The sequence below is a fragment of the Fistularia commersonii genome, chromosome 35 (genome assembly GCF_037954325.1).
Source record: "Fistularia commersonii isolate RoL2024-O1a breed Wild chromosome 35, RoL_Fcom_v1.0, whole genome shotgun sequence".
NCBI lineage: Eukaryota > Metazoa > Chordata > Actinopteri > Syngnathiformes > Fistulariidae > Fistularia > Fistularia commersonii.
In genome coordinates this window covers 8,751,838-8,770,994 of record NC_141318.1, presented here as the reverse complement: position 1 = coordinate 8,770,994, position 19,157 = coordinate 8,751,838, and the positions used below count along the sequence as shown (strand labels likewise).

The window sequence follows — 19,157 nt, the reverse complement described above, 5'->3', positions numbered from 1 at the left end:
CCGTATACAAATCGATTCAAGAAGCGGATGCTTTTATACTGAAACTGTCCGGGAGGAAGTGTTCATGCTAGCCTTCGATGGAGGGACGCTAGAGGACCCCCGACTGGAAAGAATCGAGACTTTCCTCCACTAGCAAAGACCCGCGACATTTCTACTTTGATAAAGGTACATTTAGATTGTATTGCAGATTTTTATGTACCTTGGAAGTGTCCATTAAATGTTACGGAATCACTGATGTCAGCTTGGTTTTTTTTTGTTTTTTTTGCGGTAGCTAACATTAGCCCACTAGCTGCTATCACGTCAAAATGGCTGTCTCAGTATGTCAATTTATTCGTCTTTATTTGTCTTGTAAGCGAATATGATTCACAATAGTTTATCAGTTTATCGTGTCGGACTCTGTATTCCTCAATTTCGTACGTGTTTAAGGGTAGTGAGACACTGCTCGGCGCTACCAGAAGCACCGCAGGCCCTTCATTCATCACAAGTACATTCAGTAACTGCGTGCCGCGCAGGTCTTAACCCTCCGCCCCCCGAGGACGTTGTAAATAGTGTAACGGAAAATGGTTTTTAGCCTCTCTCAAACCATCAATTTCTAACTTTAAAGTTCTTCCTTGTGGATCAATGCTGGCATGCAAATCATACATTAGTGTCCACTAATGCTATTAATGATTAGTGTCGTTTTCAAAATGATGTAACTGAACAGATCGCCACCACTAACGAGTGCACCAGCAGAGTATTGCTCAAGTAACAGCCACACCTGTCCTAGTCTACAGTTTGTGTCGGTTCAGTTGTCCGGGCTGCACCAAAATGCCCATCTTTAACTGATGCAATGCTGAAGAAAGCTTCAGGGCCGAGCATGCACAATACGAAGTGGTTGACTTGTATGTTTTAGTATCCAGCATGTTGTCAATTTCTTTTTCTTTCATTTAGCGTGATGTTTCAAACGTTTATGTATTTTAATTTTGTTACTAGAACTGCTTTTTGTCAGATTACCGGGATTTGGCTGATCAACCAATTGGAGTAATACAATTTAAAGAGATTGGTTACCTCCCCCTTTGAAATTTCCCCACTGTGGGATGATTCAAGAAATATTCTATCCTACCTCCTAATCATTAGTGTGTAAGTATGCCCAACATATGTATTTTTTCTCTTCTAGTAATATGGCGGATGATTTTCAAATGGATCTTATACCACATCACAACTATCTCAGAGAAACAATGTTGAATAGACTTAATACAATGTTCTTTTTTTTGCACATTTAGAATTAAAAAAAAAGATTTGAACATTGGAAAAAAATGCTCTGTTGGTATTGTTAAAGTGACCAATGGCTTCAGATTTGTCAAACGTAGCTAATTAGAAACATAGGGCTCAAAAGCAGTACAAAATTATTATTACATGTACATGGGATATTTTATCGTGTCCATTAATAAACTGGGGTGAAGCTGGCCTACCTGCTGTTCACGATTAGTTGTTAACATTGTTTTTTACTGACCTTGTGCTAAGTTTATTTGGTGTGAATTGGTCTCAGGTTATGGTAAGTTTAAAATCACCTTGTTGTAGCCATCCAACTTCACCATGGAGTGAAAAATGTAAAATGTGCTATTCAAAGCTTTTTTTTTTTAAGCTGTTTTGATATTTTGGCAAATAGGCCTTAGTTACATAAATCAAAGTTCATGGCATTTTGCAAATGCATGAGAGGATAGCAAATGTCCAGTGATATATTTGATTTTCCTTTCCCATCAATTCCAGTGTCTGGGCTCTTTGTTAGAGTCTGCTTATCTCATTGTCATATGCTGTTTGCTTTTTTTCTTTGATTCTCTGTTGTCGTATAACAATGCTGTGTTTTCCATCCTGAAAGAAAAGCATGGTGGACAAACATGGAACGAGATCTTGAAGTGGATCACATTTATTTCAGAAATTTCAATGAAGCAACTAAAAATCTGAGGACTAGGAGAAAATGATGATAAGGAAATAGTTGGAAAAGGACTTCATCTAGAAGCTACTTTTGAAATGAAAGATTCCAGTCTGTTCATCTATAATAGTATATTTCTGCTTTTCACCTCACAGTCACGCTGTGCACACAGACTGTAACTTGCATCTTGCTCCTTCCCTTCGTTTCGAGCCAGTGGCAAAATTCTCCATCAGCAACCGCGCCAGAGGGGCCCATTTCACATTTGGACCTGCAGCAAGTGGTGCTGCTTTGGCAGCTCTTCGATTGGCTCAGCTCGAGACCCAGGCACAGATTGCTCTTTTGCAACTTGCCACTCTTACAACTTTAACTGTTGGCACCCAGCGTCAAAACGGCAACAGGCTAACGGCACCATTACCTCCTCATCTGACCCTCCTGAGTCTTCTCAGTAGACTGCAGGTCTCACCCGCAGGGTTGACTGTGGACACAAACAACAAACCCTACAGAGCAACGCAGCCATCACTTCTATCCACTGCCATGTATCACCACCAGGCCCAGCAGCAAGGACCAGCGCCTTTCTCCAATGGTCCAAGGCCGGCTCATCATCAGCAAGCTCAGAGTCAACAGCAGAATCGTCCGGCCTCCGACATGCTGTCTGGCTTCCAGTTTCCTCGTCCTACTCAACTTCCCGAAGAGCTCGAGTCTGCTCTAGCTATCCGGGGTGCCAGGGACATGGACCACCGCCTTATTGATCATCTCAACCGACCGAACCAGCATCAGAGCCAAGGATCAAGTTCTGGAATCAGTTCGCACGGGGGCTATGGTTCTAATTCAATACCATTTATCTCTGATAATCAGGGATGCCCCCAACAGGGAGTGGACTGGTCATCCTATCAACCCCCAAGCAAACTATTTGCTAGTGCACCATCCAGCGCTGGGCACCAGAACCAACAACAACAACAACAACAACAACAACAACAACAGGGGCCTCAGCAGCAGGTGCAGAGCAGCCACACCGGAACAAGTATCCCAAGTTGGGGTGCCCCAGCAAGTGACTTGCCACCCCTACAATCAAGGAACTCCCATAGTGCCAGTGGGGAAGGTAAGGGCTTGTACACACCTGAAAGTGCAGGCAGTATATTGGCTAGTTTTGGACTGTCAAATGAGGACCTCGAAGTACTGAGTCACTACCCTGATGATCAGTTAACACCGGATACTTTACCGTTTATACTGCGTGATATACAAATTAACAAGTCAAGCAACCAGAAGACCGTCTCCTCCGCCTCTTCGTCATCATTTTCAAACAATGTTCACGACATGCCAATGGCTACTTCACGTTCTCCTGAAGTGCCCAGCCTCCTGACTGTTACACAGACAGCAGGTAAAGTAATTGACTATGGTCATGCCAGTCGAGCAAAAGAGGATTCTGCCAGAGAGACTTTCAAAAGAGAGCAGCTCTCTAGTGAAAGGACAGTGAAAATGTATCAGTCCTCTCCCGCCTCATCTGCCCCAAAAGTAGAAAAAGCTGAAAGGCGTCAGATTCGTTTAGATCACGTGGAATCTAACAAGCACGGGGACCGTGACTACCGTCGGACAGGTAGTGACAATCGCAAGAGCAATCGATCACCTGGGAGAGAAGTCTCGCCAGCTTCCAAATCTCGTAATATGGACAGAGACTATCGACACGATGGACCCAAACAAAGGCCCTCATCTGAAACAAGGAGTGAGGCTTCATCACGGCGGTCTCTCTCGTCTTCATCTGGAACAAAGCTACTCACTGTCAGCAAGAAGTTACCTACTCCTACCATGATAAGTGATTTCTCAGCTGTGTCGCCAAAGGTGTATCCTCACACCTGCTCGCTGTGCCACATACCATGTGACCATGAAAAGGTGAGTGCCATCATGCCCTTATTATCAGGCAAAAGTTTCCCTAAAAAGTACCTTTCTGGGTCACAAAATTCCATTATCAGGCAGCTGTTAGAAAACAAAATGTTAATCTTAAGTTATTCTTTGCCTGGTTAGTAACTGCCTTTCAAATAAATGATTTGGGCTTCTTTTGTGATTGTTCTTAATGAAACAATGATTCCATTGTAGAGTTGGGTCAGTTTTAGTTTTACTTGTACCAGACTGGATTTGCATTTGGTATAAATGGCCACAAAAGGTGACATTCTAATAGTAATTTCCTTTGATTGAGTCAAGGAACCTAGGAACTCAGACTTGATAAAATAAAGACTTGTGTCTGGAGAAAAACACGTAAACATGCTGACACAATGTGTTGTATTTTGAATTGGGGAATGTATCCACTTGCATTCATACATTTATTTCACAATGATATTATAGGTAGTCTGACATAAGTCAATGGCTCAAAGTAAGCAACAATCACAGTTTTTTGTCTGTTCATGATCACTTTGCTCTGTACAAATATAAATTGAAAAACAATGTTACCAAATTCAGTCGAGGGCTAATTTTTAAACTTGGGCATCTGCATCAACATTTTCCTCCTTTTGGTAGTCATGAACTTAGTTTTTGTATTATATAAACACACTCCAGTTACATGTAGATAAAAAATTGGTATTTGAGAAAGAAATTGAGATCGGAGATCTTGTACAATCCTGGTAAACTGCAAAAATCTTATTTTTTGAAGATTTATAACAGATGCAAACGATCATAGAAAGGCATAGTAGGATGCCTGTCCCTTAAATCCATGGATTAGTATTGAGTCAAAAACATCTTATCGTCAATACTTAAGCACATTGATATGCAACAAGTCGTATTGTCTGTAAGTTGAGAATTCACCCAGTGGGGGTCACCAGATGGAATGGAATCAGTTCCCTTATGTTCTACTACAGCTTTCAAATATGCAGTGGTAAATACCAGGTTTATTTTTCTATTTTACGTCTTACCAAAAATATTTCATAATGTCAACACAAGCCCAACCCAATTTCATTGTTACATTAACAACAATATCAGCAGATGTCCCTTGCTTTCTATTTATTCCCCACCAGCTTCTTCCCAAATTAGAGAAATCACACTCAGCGCTGTCAAAGAAAGAGGAAAGCAAGAAGATCAAAGGGGAAATTTTCAACTATGAAATATCACAAAACCTGTGGTTGCTGCTGATGCTATCAGCACAAATTTTACTGTCCAATATGAATTGTCTGATGAAATACCGCAAAACTATCCATTCAGATGGCAAAGCTGTACTGACAAAGGCTTTGCAACACTGCTGAAGCACAGCTTTCTAACTTTTGCTGGTAAAGCTTTAAAATTTAATGCTAAAAGTTTGCCTCTTTGAGCAAAGTACTGGCACTATGTGTTTAAAAATACTGTTTGTGTTGGGATGGACAAACTTTCTATGAACTTGTGTATTCACTGGACTACCCATATCTGTTGTATAAGATACTTTCAAGTACCTCGAAAAAATGCAATGAAGAAACATTCATACTTTTTCATATACTCAAAGTGGTGGTTTAAAACAGCCTTTTAGGATAACGTATTTACTGTAATATGTTGTGATGTTGGTATGTGGGCTTACAAACAATGTGAAGTAGCTGCTTGAAGCATGCGCAGGAAACAGTAAATGCCTTGTTGACACGGAAGGTGCGTTTTTATGATTTTTTTTTCTTCTTTTTGTCCCCCCTCCATTGTTTGGGTTGCCTTCTCTGTTCTATTCCAGCTGCAAATGTCCATAACATATATTAAGTTTACAAGGTGGCATTGAGGAACTATCTTCCAAACATACACCCCTTGGAGTCAAGTTGGAAGCATCTCCAGTAGTCAGGACAGATGCAAAGAATACACACCACATACCCCTCAGAGATCATGGAACCTTCATTAATGTGGATGTACCACAAAGCGACATCTCTTTTTCTGGGCCACTCACTAAACACTTGCAACGTGCTGCTTCCCATTGAATCCCTTTTTTGATTTTAATATAGTGATCTTGATAGATTTTCTTTTAAGCCAAGAAATTTGTCAAATTGATGGTGACATTGTTTGACATCTCAAATGTAAATGAAATACAATTCAGGGTTTTTTCATTGATAAGGGCACATTGACAGACTGTTACCGTGAACATTAATATTTGTATTTCGCAGTATTTATTTTATTTAATAATTACTAGACCGACTGTGCTGTTGTTGGATTCACACAAATCCCTCCAGAAATATTAACCATGAACACCTGGTAAACTAACCTCTGGAATCGCCAAAGCATAAATATTGTGACCTCTTGATTGCAGAATGAACTCTTCAGTAAATTTTTCTATGATAGTATTTTTTCCACGATTTCATCTACTACTCCAAAGATGATGTGGTTGGTTTAGATCAAAGAATAAAATGAGAAATTAAATGTTTTTGTACTCTTTGAAATAACTATTGTGGATTTTCTGGTAGATTTTGTCAATGTATTGTACAGTCATTTTGGGACTACCGTTTTGCATATTGTTTCAATGCTTTTCATCCATACTTTGACAAATAAGTTTCCCACAAAAGTAAAAATATATGACTTGCAAAAACTAGTTTAAAAGTCCTTTGAAACAATAACTATCAGCCAATCATGTGCTTTCCGAGTGTATGTTGAGCTGACACAACTGGAAGTTTTGTTTTCTTTTTTCCAAGCTTTTAGTCTGCTGAGTTACTTGGACTAGAACTTGGTCAACAATGACATTTGCTCATTCAAATGTTATCTCTCAAATAGCCAAATAGAATGCTTGCTCTGACTAGAAATATAACAGACCCTGTTGTAACAGCCCTGGGTGGCTTTCATTCTCTGGGTCTTGATTTTCAAGATTTTTCTATCAGTTTTTTTTTAGACCTAAGATGAAGGAAAGACATAAAAATAGCAGGGTTGATTTCCAACGAGAGGAATATATATTTCTTTATGATTCATTTTGCATCATTCTATTGAGCTATCTAAATGGTATTACAAAGATGTCGGATGGTTACATTTTTAACCACATGGGACTCATTCATTTAGTGATATGTCTGATACTGTCTGATACTGACTATTATTCTTTATTTATATATATATATTTTTAAGTACTGGCACATTCAAATTTAGTATTGGGATCTCTGTCACATGGGAAGACACATCAGGATTGGATCACTTCCACTTTGTAGTGTAAAGATAGCATAAGTTTCTACACTGGTCGGACTACAAGTGGAGTTCTAGTACAGCCTTTTGAGAATTGGTGGTGGCCAGAGTTGCATATAGTCGCATTTCAGCACTCTTTGTCCGATCAAATTCCCCAGTACAGTTCTTCACTTAAAAGGGTAATGGGGCAGATTAATATCATTACTATATAATATCTGATATACATTATTGGGACTTCAGTTATGGATCTGGTTGGGATTTAAATGGTGGTGGCACTTAATGGTTATAAACCTGATGAATTGCCTAAATGAATCAGGTGTCTTGTTAAATGTTCTTGTTAAAGATGTCTTGTTAAATGTTCTCTGGACCCCATTTCTCTCAGACTTGTCAGTGTGTGGAATATCTGACTTGTTCACCCTTTCAAGTGTCTGAGATGTAACCCTGATATAAAGCCCAAAATTTAAACTATGTTGGGGATTAATTCATGGAGAAGGCAATGTTTTGGCAGGTGATTTCAGGCTCAGCCCGAGTCTGAATTGTTTTTCGGTATTTGCACATAGAATTTGACTAATCATTTTTAGTAAGCCAAGATGTAAGATCAAGTCAAATCTGAAGAGGGCTATAATAATTTATCAGCATTTGCCCAAAGTCTGAAACACTGTGTTCATATAGTTTTTGTTAGTAACGCATACTGTGTTCAGAGTTGCATTCAAAGTAAACAGAATGGAAAAAGGATGTACGACACACACAAAATACGGATGTACAGCATGTGGATCAAAGAGATCAACATCACTGTTGTGTAATGTTTTCCAACTAAACTATCAAGCATTGAGCTACTGGCGCTTGCAACATCAGACCAGAGTCATGCAATTAAAGTATTTGAATCATTTTTTTGCCAGTCATAAATGTGAAAAGGGACGCTAACGTTGTTAGGTTTCCACTGATGGTGTATGTCCTCTGGTGTTGTTCTTACAGGACTGGGTTGACCACATAAATACAGTCAACCACACCGCTGCCTGCAGGGACCTGCGCAACAAGTAAGAATGCTTAGGCATCCTATAAGTTGTTTCTGGGGTAAATGTAATCATGAGTAGGGGTATTAAATGAGAAGCTGAAACATTAGTCAACATGACCCTTCAACAAGAGACGGAATTAAATGGAATGCACGGCTTTGGCTTTCGAATTTAAGCATATGCAGTCATTCCTTCCAACAGTGGGCATTGTGGCTCATCCTAACAAGTGTCTGTTTCTCTTGAGGTATCCTGACTGGAAGCCTGATCCACCAAGGTTAGTTAAATTAACTATTGATAGTGGTTTTTCATGGTAATGTGTTTTGCACTTTGATTATCAGAATTTCACCAAATAGAGATGCTAAAATATTGTAGATATTCTGACTTTTGTTAAATCACTGTAGCCAACGGTCTATTGAAGTGTTACTGGGATGTCCATACTTAATTTATCCTCTTATGAATACTGAAATCTTGTTATGAGTACTTAATCTTCATGTTGTGTTTAAATCCAGTTAAATCTCTCCTCTACATTTGCAGCAGGCGACATGGCAGCCAGCCAAAGAATCACCCATCATCCCATTCCGTTTCTCCATCACTCTCTTATTCTCCTACTCCAAGTCCTCCTCGTGGCAAATTCAGGGAGGGTCCGTCTGCCCACAGGCATTATAGGAGGCCTTATTCACCCCAACACCCACGCCACCACCGGTACCTAGGTAAAGCATGCAAATGCACACCACTTAAATCACACACACCTCAAAACCTGCTTATTCATTTTAAAGTTATTCAGTTCATCAATTTTATGATTGCTGTTGAACATTTCTGTGATCCTCGTGTGATACTTAAGTTCCCATGCTTGCTTAAAATGTGTTGGTTACCTACAAACTCACCTTAATGAACAAAGAGCTTAAATATAACCTTTTCTACTTATCCGTTGATAGAGAGCATGTTTCAGTTTGAGCATCAGCAGTTTTTTATTTTTAAAATATTTCTCTTTCTTGAATTATCTTTTTGAAGAGATTCAGTTGACAAGACCGTTAATTCATTGATAAATGAATCGGTGCAAACTTAAGTGACAATTCTCTCTGGTGTCGCAGGGGGCTCCTCTCACAGTCCTTTGAAGCATCCATATGAGGACTCTACCAAAAGGCATGGCGAGCCAAAGGCGTATCCACACTCATCAAGGCCTGCTCAAAGCGCAAGACATGGACCGCCACCTTCTTCCAGCAGACCTCTCAAGAGCAACATTAAGCCCGGAACAAAGACAAATAAATTGGGAAGTGCAAAAGTTGTTGACATGGTTTGTATTTTTCACTCTATTCCATTCTTGTGCCAAAAAAACAACTACCCCTCTTTTCATAATGCAGGAGCACGCTGATTTTATTTAACAAGCAGCTCAAATTGCAAAACATTTATCAAAGCACTCTAATGCCTGACTATAAGTGAAGTGTTTGAACAGTCAAAATGTTTTACAACGACAATGACGCCCCATGTTCAGTTTATGTTTTCAGTAAGACTAACCTTGCACTTTTTTTTATCTATTCATTATCGTGGTTGCCAGGCCTGCAAACCTCCAGCAGCCAAGAAAAAGAAGAAAATCGCTGCCCTGTCGCCCCAAGACTCCTCCATAGCAGGTCGGCTGGTGTATCTGACTGGCATCCCCACAAACGCGTCGGAGCAGGAGGTGACGGACTTAGCGGGGTCTTTTGGCAAGATCAACAATGTGATCCTCATGCCGTGTTCAGAGGAGGAGAGTGAAAAGGGAGAAGGACAAAAGGTGACTTACCTTGGATGTAATGCAACTGATGTAACGTTCTGCTTAAATGGTGGTTTTGACCATTAAAACTAACGACATAGCCATACACACATTCAGTGAGATTTTTATTATGAAATCTTATAGTTCAGTGTTAATAATAGATAGAAATAATAGAAAGAAAGATCTTTGTTTACATGTTTTTCAGTCACAAGCAGATTGTAGGCAATGAATTTCCGCCTCATTTTGTCCTCATCTTCTTCTGCAGGCCTCTGTGTGCATGGTGAAGGCTGAAGACGCCCAGGCTCTGGCTAACTCCACAAACCTCTCTATCAGAGACCAGAAAATCACTGCCTCGGTGGCCAAGGTACATGTCAATAACAGTCATTGTTGGTTACATAGGAATAAAAAAAATCACAAATCAACACAAAATTGTTAAATTCAAAAATGTATAAGGAGGTGCTTTACTGTGCAGGATAGAAGGCATTAAGTATATTTGGACCACCTGCATGTATAGTAAATGTGCATTCTTATATTTCTCTCCCAGAAACCTGAAGCAGAGCAATCTATCGCCAACAACAGGTTTGTCCAGTGTATTTCCTCTCTACCTTGCATTCAAACTAAGTTCAATATAACCAAATAAGAATTAATCTATTTACAGCAAGCCCATTCCTGGATCAGACAAAGGAGCTACTGGGGAAGACTCTGGTATGAATTGTTTGCAAAGTATTTACTGTCTGACGATGAGCAGAGGGGAGATTCCTGCATATTCCCACCTTATCAACCTTATCAACACCATAAAATGTTCTTAATAAAATATATTATGGCAGTGAGTGAATATTACATGAAGAAAAGAAGATGCTTTACAACGGTCTAAATGTAGCTAAACCGACTAACAGCTACTCCCTCTTTTCATATGTCAGGAACACACTGATCTTTTTATTTAACAAGCAGCTCAAATTGCGAAACATGTATGTCTGAGATATATATGTTGACAGTTTTGTGGTGCATTTAACAAAGTTGTTCAAGAAAATGTGCTTATAGAAGGTTTGTTTTTTCTCCCCAAATATTCATTTAAGGAGGAGAGATTGACCAGAAGATTTCTGATGAGGTAAGAAATCCACGCCTCTGAGCATACAAATACAAAAGTTTAAAAAACAAAGGTGAATATATTTGACCAGTAGGGATGACACAATTAATTGGCTCAGGGTCTACCATCAAATCTTAAATCAAGTATTGCTGATTCTGAAGTTGGTCATTTGAAAAACAGACATAAAGGAGTCAGTTTCACCTCCAGTAAAATTCTGCAGATGTGCTGGTAATTCTTTTCTTCCTGATAAAAGTTTCTGTTTGGAGGACTTTACTGTCTCACCAACATTTCATCCGTAAATGATTTTGCATACAAGGCTACTAGTAAGTAGTAACCAAATAATCCAGCAGTGTCCCCTCTCACCCTAATTCTTGTCCGTACTTCATCTGTCTGTCCACTTCACATGCTGTCATGTACAAATCCATATAAAAATAATATTTGTCCTTTACAGAAGGGTATCATGCTGATCACTGGACTTCCTGAAAGCGGGTGGTCAGAGAGTGACCTTATTAATTTGGTCCTGCCCTTTGGAACTCCCTCCGACATTATCATTGCATCATCAGTCAGAAAGGTAAGTCCATTCCCTTTTTATTTCCATGTCACTCCTGGACACCTGCAATTGAGGGAGTTGAGAAACTTGCAACTAGCTATTTCTGAGCAGCTTCCACCCCATGCACATGATGGAGTGGCAGTTTTAATGCTATGGTATGTTTTCCTTTCATTTTCAAGTACAACCTCTGTTTCCATTCGGTTCAAATTGACTTTGGACAGGGTCAGCCCCTCCACAACAATGGTAACTTATGTGCTTGTTTTTAGCTGAACAGTGTCAAGTGAGATTTTTTTTACCTACGTTAACTACGTGGAACATCTAATAGTGTTTTCTTTTCTACAATCACTTCAAGGCTGGCTTCACTTCAGTAACTCTTTTCACATGTGTGGGATCAGAGCAATGGTTTGATTGAGCTTGGTTTTAGTGTTCCATTCCTCATCATATGACACCAACATGGCCATCTTTGCTTTGTATAATATTAAAAAAATGAGTGTTTCTCCTACTGATGCCTCAACATGTTTACTCGGTGCTTGCAAAAATCGCTGCCTTTTTGGGTAAACTCTGTTAATAATAGAATGGAGCAAGCTGAAATGATCCTTCTGGTTTGAAGCTTTAAAATACAAACATGGAGTCAACATATGGCTTACTGAGCAGGAGACATCCCATTTCTTTGCCCAAAACCACTCAACCCTTCCCACTCAGATAAGAATATCCTCCTTCTCGTATTTAGGTTTTGCCATTGCAATCCACACAGTAGTCCTGGCTGGCAGCTAAGCTAATGCTACATTTTCAATGGAAAAGCCCCCTCAAATTGGATTTGACATGGAAAGTCAGAGCAACCTCCCCTATCCCGATATGCCTGAAAATTTCAGGATCTATTACACTTGTTTTAAATATATTGATAATTCCATGGTGATACTGTCAAGTGTTTACAGTACATCTCTATTTGTTTTTAAAGTGATGGTGTGTAAGTGGAAAACAATTTGAACACGGGTAAAAACATTGTAGCAGCGGCAGGGTAGCCACAAGCAGGATTTGTGTTGGCCACCCCAACAAAAAAAAAAAAGTACCTTTCTTGTTTCAGGCACTCGTGTCAGTGCCGGATATGGAAACTGCTGAAGAGATGGTGAAAGTCCACAGCTTCGTCCCGGCAAAGATTATAGACTGCGATGTGAAGCTGATCCATCTCAAACAGCATATTGGCATCAACACTCCAGTAGGGCACCTGTCATTCTTTATATACCTCAAGCTTCTGTCTTTGATATATGTTTGAAGAAGTGTCTGATACCCAATGCGTTTATTTCAGTAGGATCTTGATAAAAGTTCCATTTTGTGTCTCTGTGTCTTGAGCAAAAGCAGACCTATGCTGAAACTTTTTTTCTACAGGTGGCTCTTTACAACCTGCTGATGGGATCTCTGGACCCATTAGTGAGTATTGTTTTCATTTCATTAGCAGACAAAGCATCTTGTCTCTCAGAAATGCTTACGAAGCTAAGTTGGACCTATTGAAAGTTTTGCCTTGAGAAATAATTTTTCGAGGCCATTATTGAGCATTTGGCTGCATTATTTTCCCTATTATTGGTTTTCCTGATTAATGTGCAACATTAGTTAAATCATGATACACACTAGAAGGCGGAAAAAAAACACCATTGAATGTTGCTCTGCAGGAGACTCCAGTTGGCTGGAGCAGCCTGTTGGTGATCCGTAATGTTCCCGACTCACCAGCCAGCTCTGCTGAAGTCCAGAAACTGGTGCGGCGCTTCGGCACTGTGATCAAGACTCTGGTGCTTAACAATATGGTGAGGACTCGCGACACACCGATCCAAGATGTCTACAACCCCAGTTCAAACACTTCTTTGTGTCCTCACGATTGTTTGTCCTCAGGTCATTTGTGAGATGGCAACCGCCGCCATGGCTCTGTCCGTCTTCAAGCGCTTTCAGAGGTTTCCGTGTATCATTCAGAACAACCCGCTCTTCTTCTCACGGAAGGCTGATCCAAAAGTCAGCACACAGACCAAAGTCATCGCCGCATACCTGGACCCCTCTGAGGTAAGGGGTTTTTACTGTTAAGGCTCTTCTTAAGGCTTATCTTTTACCCTGTATTTTTAATTCCTCTTCCCTCAGCCGCAGGGAATCTTCAATCTTTGTAGTTACTGCTAACAGTTGAGACAATTCATAGTTCATTATATTTCTTATTCTTCCTCCTTTCTACTATTATCTATTACTGTTATGTTTTTTACTTGAAACTCTGGCACAACAATTTCCTTCGGGATTAATAAAGTTGTTCTCATCTCTCTCATCTCATCTCTCATTTATAATATACTTCTGTTGAAAACTCCACACATCCTCAAAAAACCAGAGTGAATAATTGATAAACTTCTAATGTGAGATTACTCACTGCCCCCTGCATCTTTTTGAAGGAAACACCTGCGAATATCCAGGACAGCAAGACAACAATGGATGAAGAAGAGACCGTACAGGATGAGAACTCTGAATCGCCAATGGAGGGTATGGAAAAAGAGGAGATTGAAAGGATAGAGGACACCGTGAGTACGGATGACCCTGACAGATCAAATGATGATGCCTTGAAGCCAGTTGATGAAGACCAAGCTGTTGCACAGAATGCAAGCAATGAGGATAAAGTGCAAGATGATGGGGTGGCATCAGAAGCCAACATGGAGACAAACTTGACAGAAATGTCTGTTGTCGAGACAGAAGAAGCAGCTGAAGCGAATGCTCCTGCTGTGGAAGAAACCTCCAATGCAGCAGAACTTTCAGAGTTCCCCAAGGTATAGTCTTGTTTTTTTTTTTGAATATTTGTCCGGGTATAGCCGTAAGCAGAGGTCAGAACTCTAATGAATGTTTAATAATGACCTTGAATCCTGTCTGCAGGTTACTCAAGAAATGATGAATGCGGTGCTTGTAGAGTATCGAACCAGAGCCGCAGGACATCCGGACATATCGCAAGTTCCGACACAAACCGAGACGCAAATGGAGATGGAGGGCGATGAAAAACCAACTGAAGAGACAAATGAGCCAGCCAAGAACCAGCAAGAGAAAGACATGGAGGAGGAGAAGAAGCAGGAGCGGGAGAGAAAAGACAAGGAGTTGAGAAAGGAGAAGGAAGCAAGGGAGCGGAAGGAGAAGGAGAGAAGGGCCTGGGAGAAGGAGCATCGGGCTAGGAGGGACAGGGAACGGGAAGAGAGGATCAGGAAGGAGAGGGAAAGGAAGGAGAGGGAGAGGAGAGAAAGGGAGAGGAGGGACCGGAAGAGAGCATTTGGCGACGATCCCTTCGGATTTAGGTCCTCTTACAGATCAGAGGGATACAAGCAGAGCTGGAAGGATGAGCACTGCAGGAACTCCAAGGAAGATAACTCCAGGATGGTACGAGGCGCTTTGGGATTAAATGCAGGTTCTCATCATTTATAATAGTTCCTGAAGTTTTCATTTACTTTATTGTTGTAATCAGGAGGAAGAGGAGTGGTTTGACGAGTTCCCCTTCAACTTGAGTGACTTTGTGACTTTGGATGAAGTAGGCGAAGTAACGGACCTCCCCCAAGCTTTGCCCCCTCCTGTTCCCATGGAAACCACAGAAGCAGGCAAAGAACTGCTTCCTGATGCCCAACCATTCGCTCCAGAGGTAAACACGTCTTTTCAGATGAGTATAAGGTGACGATGGAAGTTCATGATCAAACATGAACCAAACATTTGTGGTTTGAGTCTTCTACAGCTCTTGAAGTGTTGTTGAGCAAGACACTGTACCCCTAACTGCTCCCCTGGTGCTGTACAGTAGTTTTCTTCTGCTTGTGGTTTATCAATAATGGCTTAAATGCAGAGATCAAATTTCACTGATGTGCTGTTATAACTGAATTTGACATGAAATAATCTCTTAATAATTGCATTTCCTCATTAGACCCAGAGAAGGTTTATGCAAAAAGTCAGTAAAGACAAGAAACTGTGCTACTTGTGTACTATAAATTTTGCTTTGTTATTCATTCACTTTTTTTTCATTTTGTGCTTTGCTGACTCAAGAACACGTTCCCAGAGGCCAGCACAGCAGAAGTCACTCCAGACACCACGGTAACGGCATTACCGGAAGAGAAATCAGATGAACCCACGCTTGAGCTCAACCAGCCTCCTGCACCCGCCACTGAGGCCGCCGACGGGTCGTCAGCGGACAGTCCAGATGCCATCGCCTCCGCGTCAGCCTCACCGGCGCCGCAAACCACCTCTCCCTCCAGTCAATCGCAGGAGGTCCAGAGTCAACAAGGTACGAGAGCATTCAGCATAAACGGGGCTGACAGTTCTTCAGCCCTGCTGGCATTCTACCACTGATCTGGGTCCCTTTTTTATTTAAGTATCGATTTTTATATTCAACAGAAAAAGAAAAACTGTCAAACTTGTATGTCAGAGTAAATATTTGTGTATACATTACAGTAACTCCGATATTTTATGCAATATATTTTAATGATCATATAGATTAAAAGCAAATCTCTAGTTATGTCTTGTTTCATTTCAATGGTGTCCAAAGTCCCTGATTAGTTCATGTAAGTTCAAAAGGCATTGATCAAAAAAACAGCCATTTTGCCCGATCATGTATTGTTATATAACAAATTATACCTGTAAGAGATCCGTTGTTGGTACTGATGACTTATTCAGGTCCAAAACGAAAAGGCCATCGATGGCCTTTTTATACAGAGTCTATGTTCAAATGTTTATGCTGCTGTTTTGTCAAAATAAGGCTGAAATCCTTTTTTTTTTTTTTAAGTAACGTGACAGGTTGCATTGATTTATGTGACATAGGGAAGTTGTGTGATTGACGCTCCTTATTGCCTTCATTCAGTCTTACTGAAAAATTTAAGGTACAAAAATGTTCCCTTGCTTCAAACCCCCAATGACGTCCCTTTTGTCTTCGTCTCCCAGCAGCCCTATCCCCTACATCTGCGCCCGAAGCCCTCGGCCCTCCAGACCCCGCTGTCTCTTCCCCGGGCTGTCCTACCACAGAGGCAGTGGCCAGCGTTGAAGAGCTCAGGGCAGGATCTGGCCAGGAGACAGAGACAATGTCAGCCAAAGAAGAAGAAGAAGAAGCAAAGCCGCAGAGGAGTGAGATTGCAACGGAGACTGGTAAGATTCTGACCTTGTGCTCCGAAGTTACCGAGGCACCGTCTCCCCTGTAACTGTTCATTTCCACAAGCCGTTTTTTGATGTGTCTGACAATTCAAACCATGTACAGTATCAATCTGCTTTCTATAAACACAGCAAATGGAGTAATGTTATACCATATGACAAAAAAATGAAAAATGATTAAATGCTTTTGTTCGGCTTCACTCGCAGTAAAAATGAAGGAGTCCGTGCAAAAGTACAAAATCATTTTGATCATTTTGAAATAGGTCTTTGGAAGAGATCAGCTAAACTTGGGACAATCTATAAATGTATTGAAAAAAAAAAGTAAATAAGTTTGCCCCCAAAACATCATACACTGTATGTTTTAAAATCACCTGGAATTCACAGACAACAAAAATAACTTTATCTTAATTTTTTTTTTTTTTTTTTTTTCCCGATAGTTTAAGAATGATAAATTTGATCAGGCCTTCAGGTGATGTGGTGTTTTCAGGCCAGATGACAGTAACATGAAAGAGGGCTCACCTGGATGGGCCTCCGCAATGAATCCAAAGTGAAAAGCTTCCCTTGTATTTCCACCTTCTAGATCTCAAAGAGCCTCCTGTTCTGCCCCGAACAGACGAGCAGCCCGAGAGCCAGACGGTGCCAGAGCAGGAGGCTGAGGAGAAGGCCATGAAGACAAAAACCGATGACCCTCTTCCTCCTTTTGACCCCCAAAACCCAGTCGGTAAGAGCCCCACTTCGTCCCGTCACATGCTTCTTTAGTTTTCTGCCCTCAAATTTATTTGACCGCCTCCAACTCCTGTATGTGTTCTGGATGTGTGCACGCAGGCATGGAGTACCTGGTTCCCAAGACAGGGTTCTTCTGCAAGGTGTGCAATCGCTTCTTCAGCGGAAGCCGAGAGGCTGAAATCGCACACTGCAAAAGCCTCAAACACTACGAAAACCTACAGGTGAGGGAAACTTCTGGGAAACTTTGTATTTTTGCCCCGTGTCCTGGCAAGTTCATAGAATTCCACTCTTATCCCACTTTATTTCCCACACCAGTATGTTTACACTTTGTTTTCAATTTTCTACCTTTTATGTATTTCTATCTTTATATTCTTTTCTTTTCCTTTATGCTCTTATGGGTTAATGTGTCTTACCGCGGGAGTAGCAACAACAATTTTCATTGTAACAGCAATTTTTCGATGACAGTAAAAAGCATTCTGATTCTAACTTTATTCGCTTTCCTCTCCCAGAAATACTTGGAGATAAAAAAGACGACCGTCAAGCCCAACTCCAGCTGATTATGTCCTTGAAACTCTTCACCATTCCCCTCCTCATCCCTCCCCAAGGGTCCACATGCTGACATGGCGTGGATTAGTATCACGTCCTGGCTCCTTTTGATTGTGCGTGCGTGTGTGTGTAACCAATCATGTACATTGACTAGATTCAAACTCAAGGCTGTACAGTGGAAGATGGCTGCCACCATGAGGAACTTGCACATATAATAAAGTGTTTTAATAAATTGACTTAAATCCCTTTGTTTACTGACTACTCAAAAAACAGCATTGATCCGAAGTGGCGATTATCAACCTGATGAAACCCATCCGTATTATCTTTCCGTGTTAAGCCCATTGACTTTTTACTCACACAATAGTCATTGAAATTCCGAAACGGGCCTAGAATTATGCAGTGGAATTTTGTGTGGCAATCTGGAAATTAGCCTTATTTAATTCCAGGATGGATTATGGTCAACAAGTACTGAAGGCCGGTTTTGGAGTCATTGTTTTTATCCCCCAGGTAAAGTCCACATTGCATTTGTTTAAATCTCTCGCTGCTTCAACTTTTAATTAATTCATTCATCACCCCTTATTATTCTGGATCAGTCCCAGCTGTTTTTCTGCCTGCCATACTCAGGGCTCTGAGAAACAGTCCGAGAGGGAAGGGGGCAGCAACATGAAGACGGCGGCATTTAACATCAACGTGACCACATGTCAGTGACTCTCGCATATCCCGGCTTTGTCACGATACGGATGCTTCTTCGCAACTTTCAATCCGGCAGAATGTTATGTTTATTGGTTTGTCCCCGCCACCACGTCAACGCTGTCAGGCCTCCTACAGCTTCTCTACTTGAGCAGGTCAGGGGAAATTCCTTGCGCTGTTGATGCTGTGTGCGTTGCGATGTGAGTGAAACCTGATGATGAAATGGAATTTCAAATGAGGTTGGCTTTCCTTGAGATGAAAATTAAATGAAGCATTAGGAATAAGATTAGACAGGAAGGTGCATATTTAATCTGATTTGAAAAATGAAGAAAGTGGTCAGTAATCACAATCAATATTTAAAATATTTCACCTTGTATGACAAATGATACAACCGTAAACCGCATGTTCATGGGTCACTTTATCAGAAGTTAGACTTGTGTAGGATGCAAAATTCTAAGTAAGCATTTTAAATATTGTAGTAAGACTCGTGTCCGGTATGACTTCCATAATTGTTGTACGAGCTGCTTCACTTTCAAGGACGTTTATTCCAATTTTTTTTTTTTTTAATGCATAAAAATAAGATCGTCACGCTGTTTCTTACTTTTCACACTTCTGTCAGCCAAAGTTTTTGAAAACACGTTCTTTTTTGGTATTCAGAAAATACA

General features: G+C 40.7%; 1 protein-coding gene across 2 annotated transcripts; it reads left to right on the top strand.

Annotated features, from left to right (window-relative positions):
• Window positions 1–248: 248 nt before the first annotated feature.
• On the top strand, window positions 249–18,038 carry LOC147214083 (uncharacterized). 2 transcript variants are annotated; one of them, XM_086142933.1, is made up of 23 exons: window positions 249–3,799; window positions 7,979–8,040; window positions 8,261–8,290; window positions 8,551–8,726; window positions 9,108–9,310; window positions 9,572–9,787; window positions 10,032–10,130; window positions 10,311–10,345; window positions 10,425–10,471; window positions 10,843–10,874; window positions 11,305–11,424; window positions 12,488–12,619; window positions 12,790–12,831; window positions 13,071–13,202; window positions 13,288–13,452; window positions 13,824–14,192; window positions 14,296–14,787; window positions 14,873–15,043; window positions 15,436–15,673; window positions 16,330–16,527; window positions 17,111–17,251; window positions 17,356–17,477; window positions 17,766–18,038. In XM_086142933.1, the coding sequence occupies exons 1-23, from the start codon at window positions 2,447–2,449 to the stop codon at window positions 17,811–17,813; spliced, it is 4,623 nt and encodes a 1,540-aa protein (XP_085999059.1). In that variant the 5' UTR covers window positions 249–2,446; the 3' UTR covers window positions 17,814–18,038. The 2 variants fall into 2 exon arrangements, with proteins under 2 accessions (XP_085999059.1, XP_085999058.1); XM_086142932.1 differs by having other exon boundaries at window positions 16,327–16,527.
• The last annotated feature ends 1,119 nt before the right edge of the window (window positions 18,039–19,157 follow it).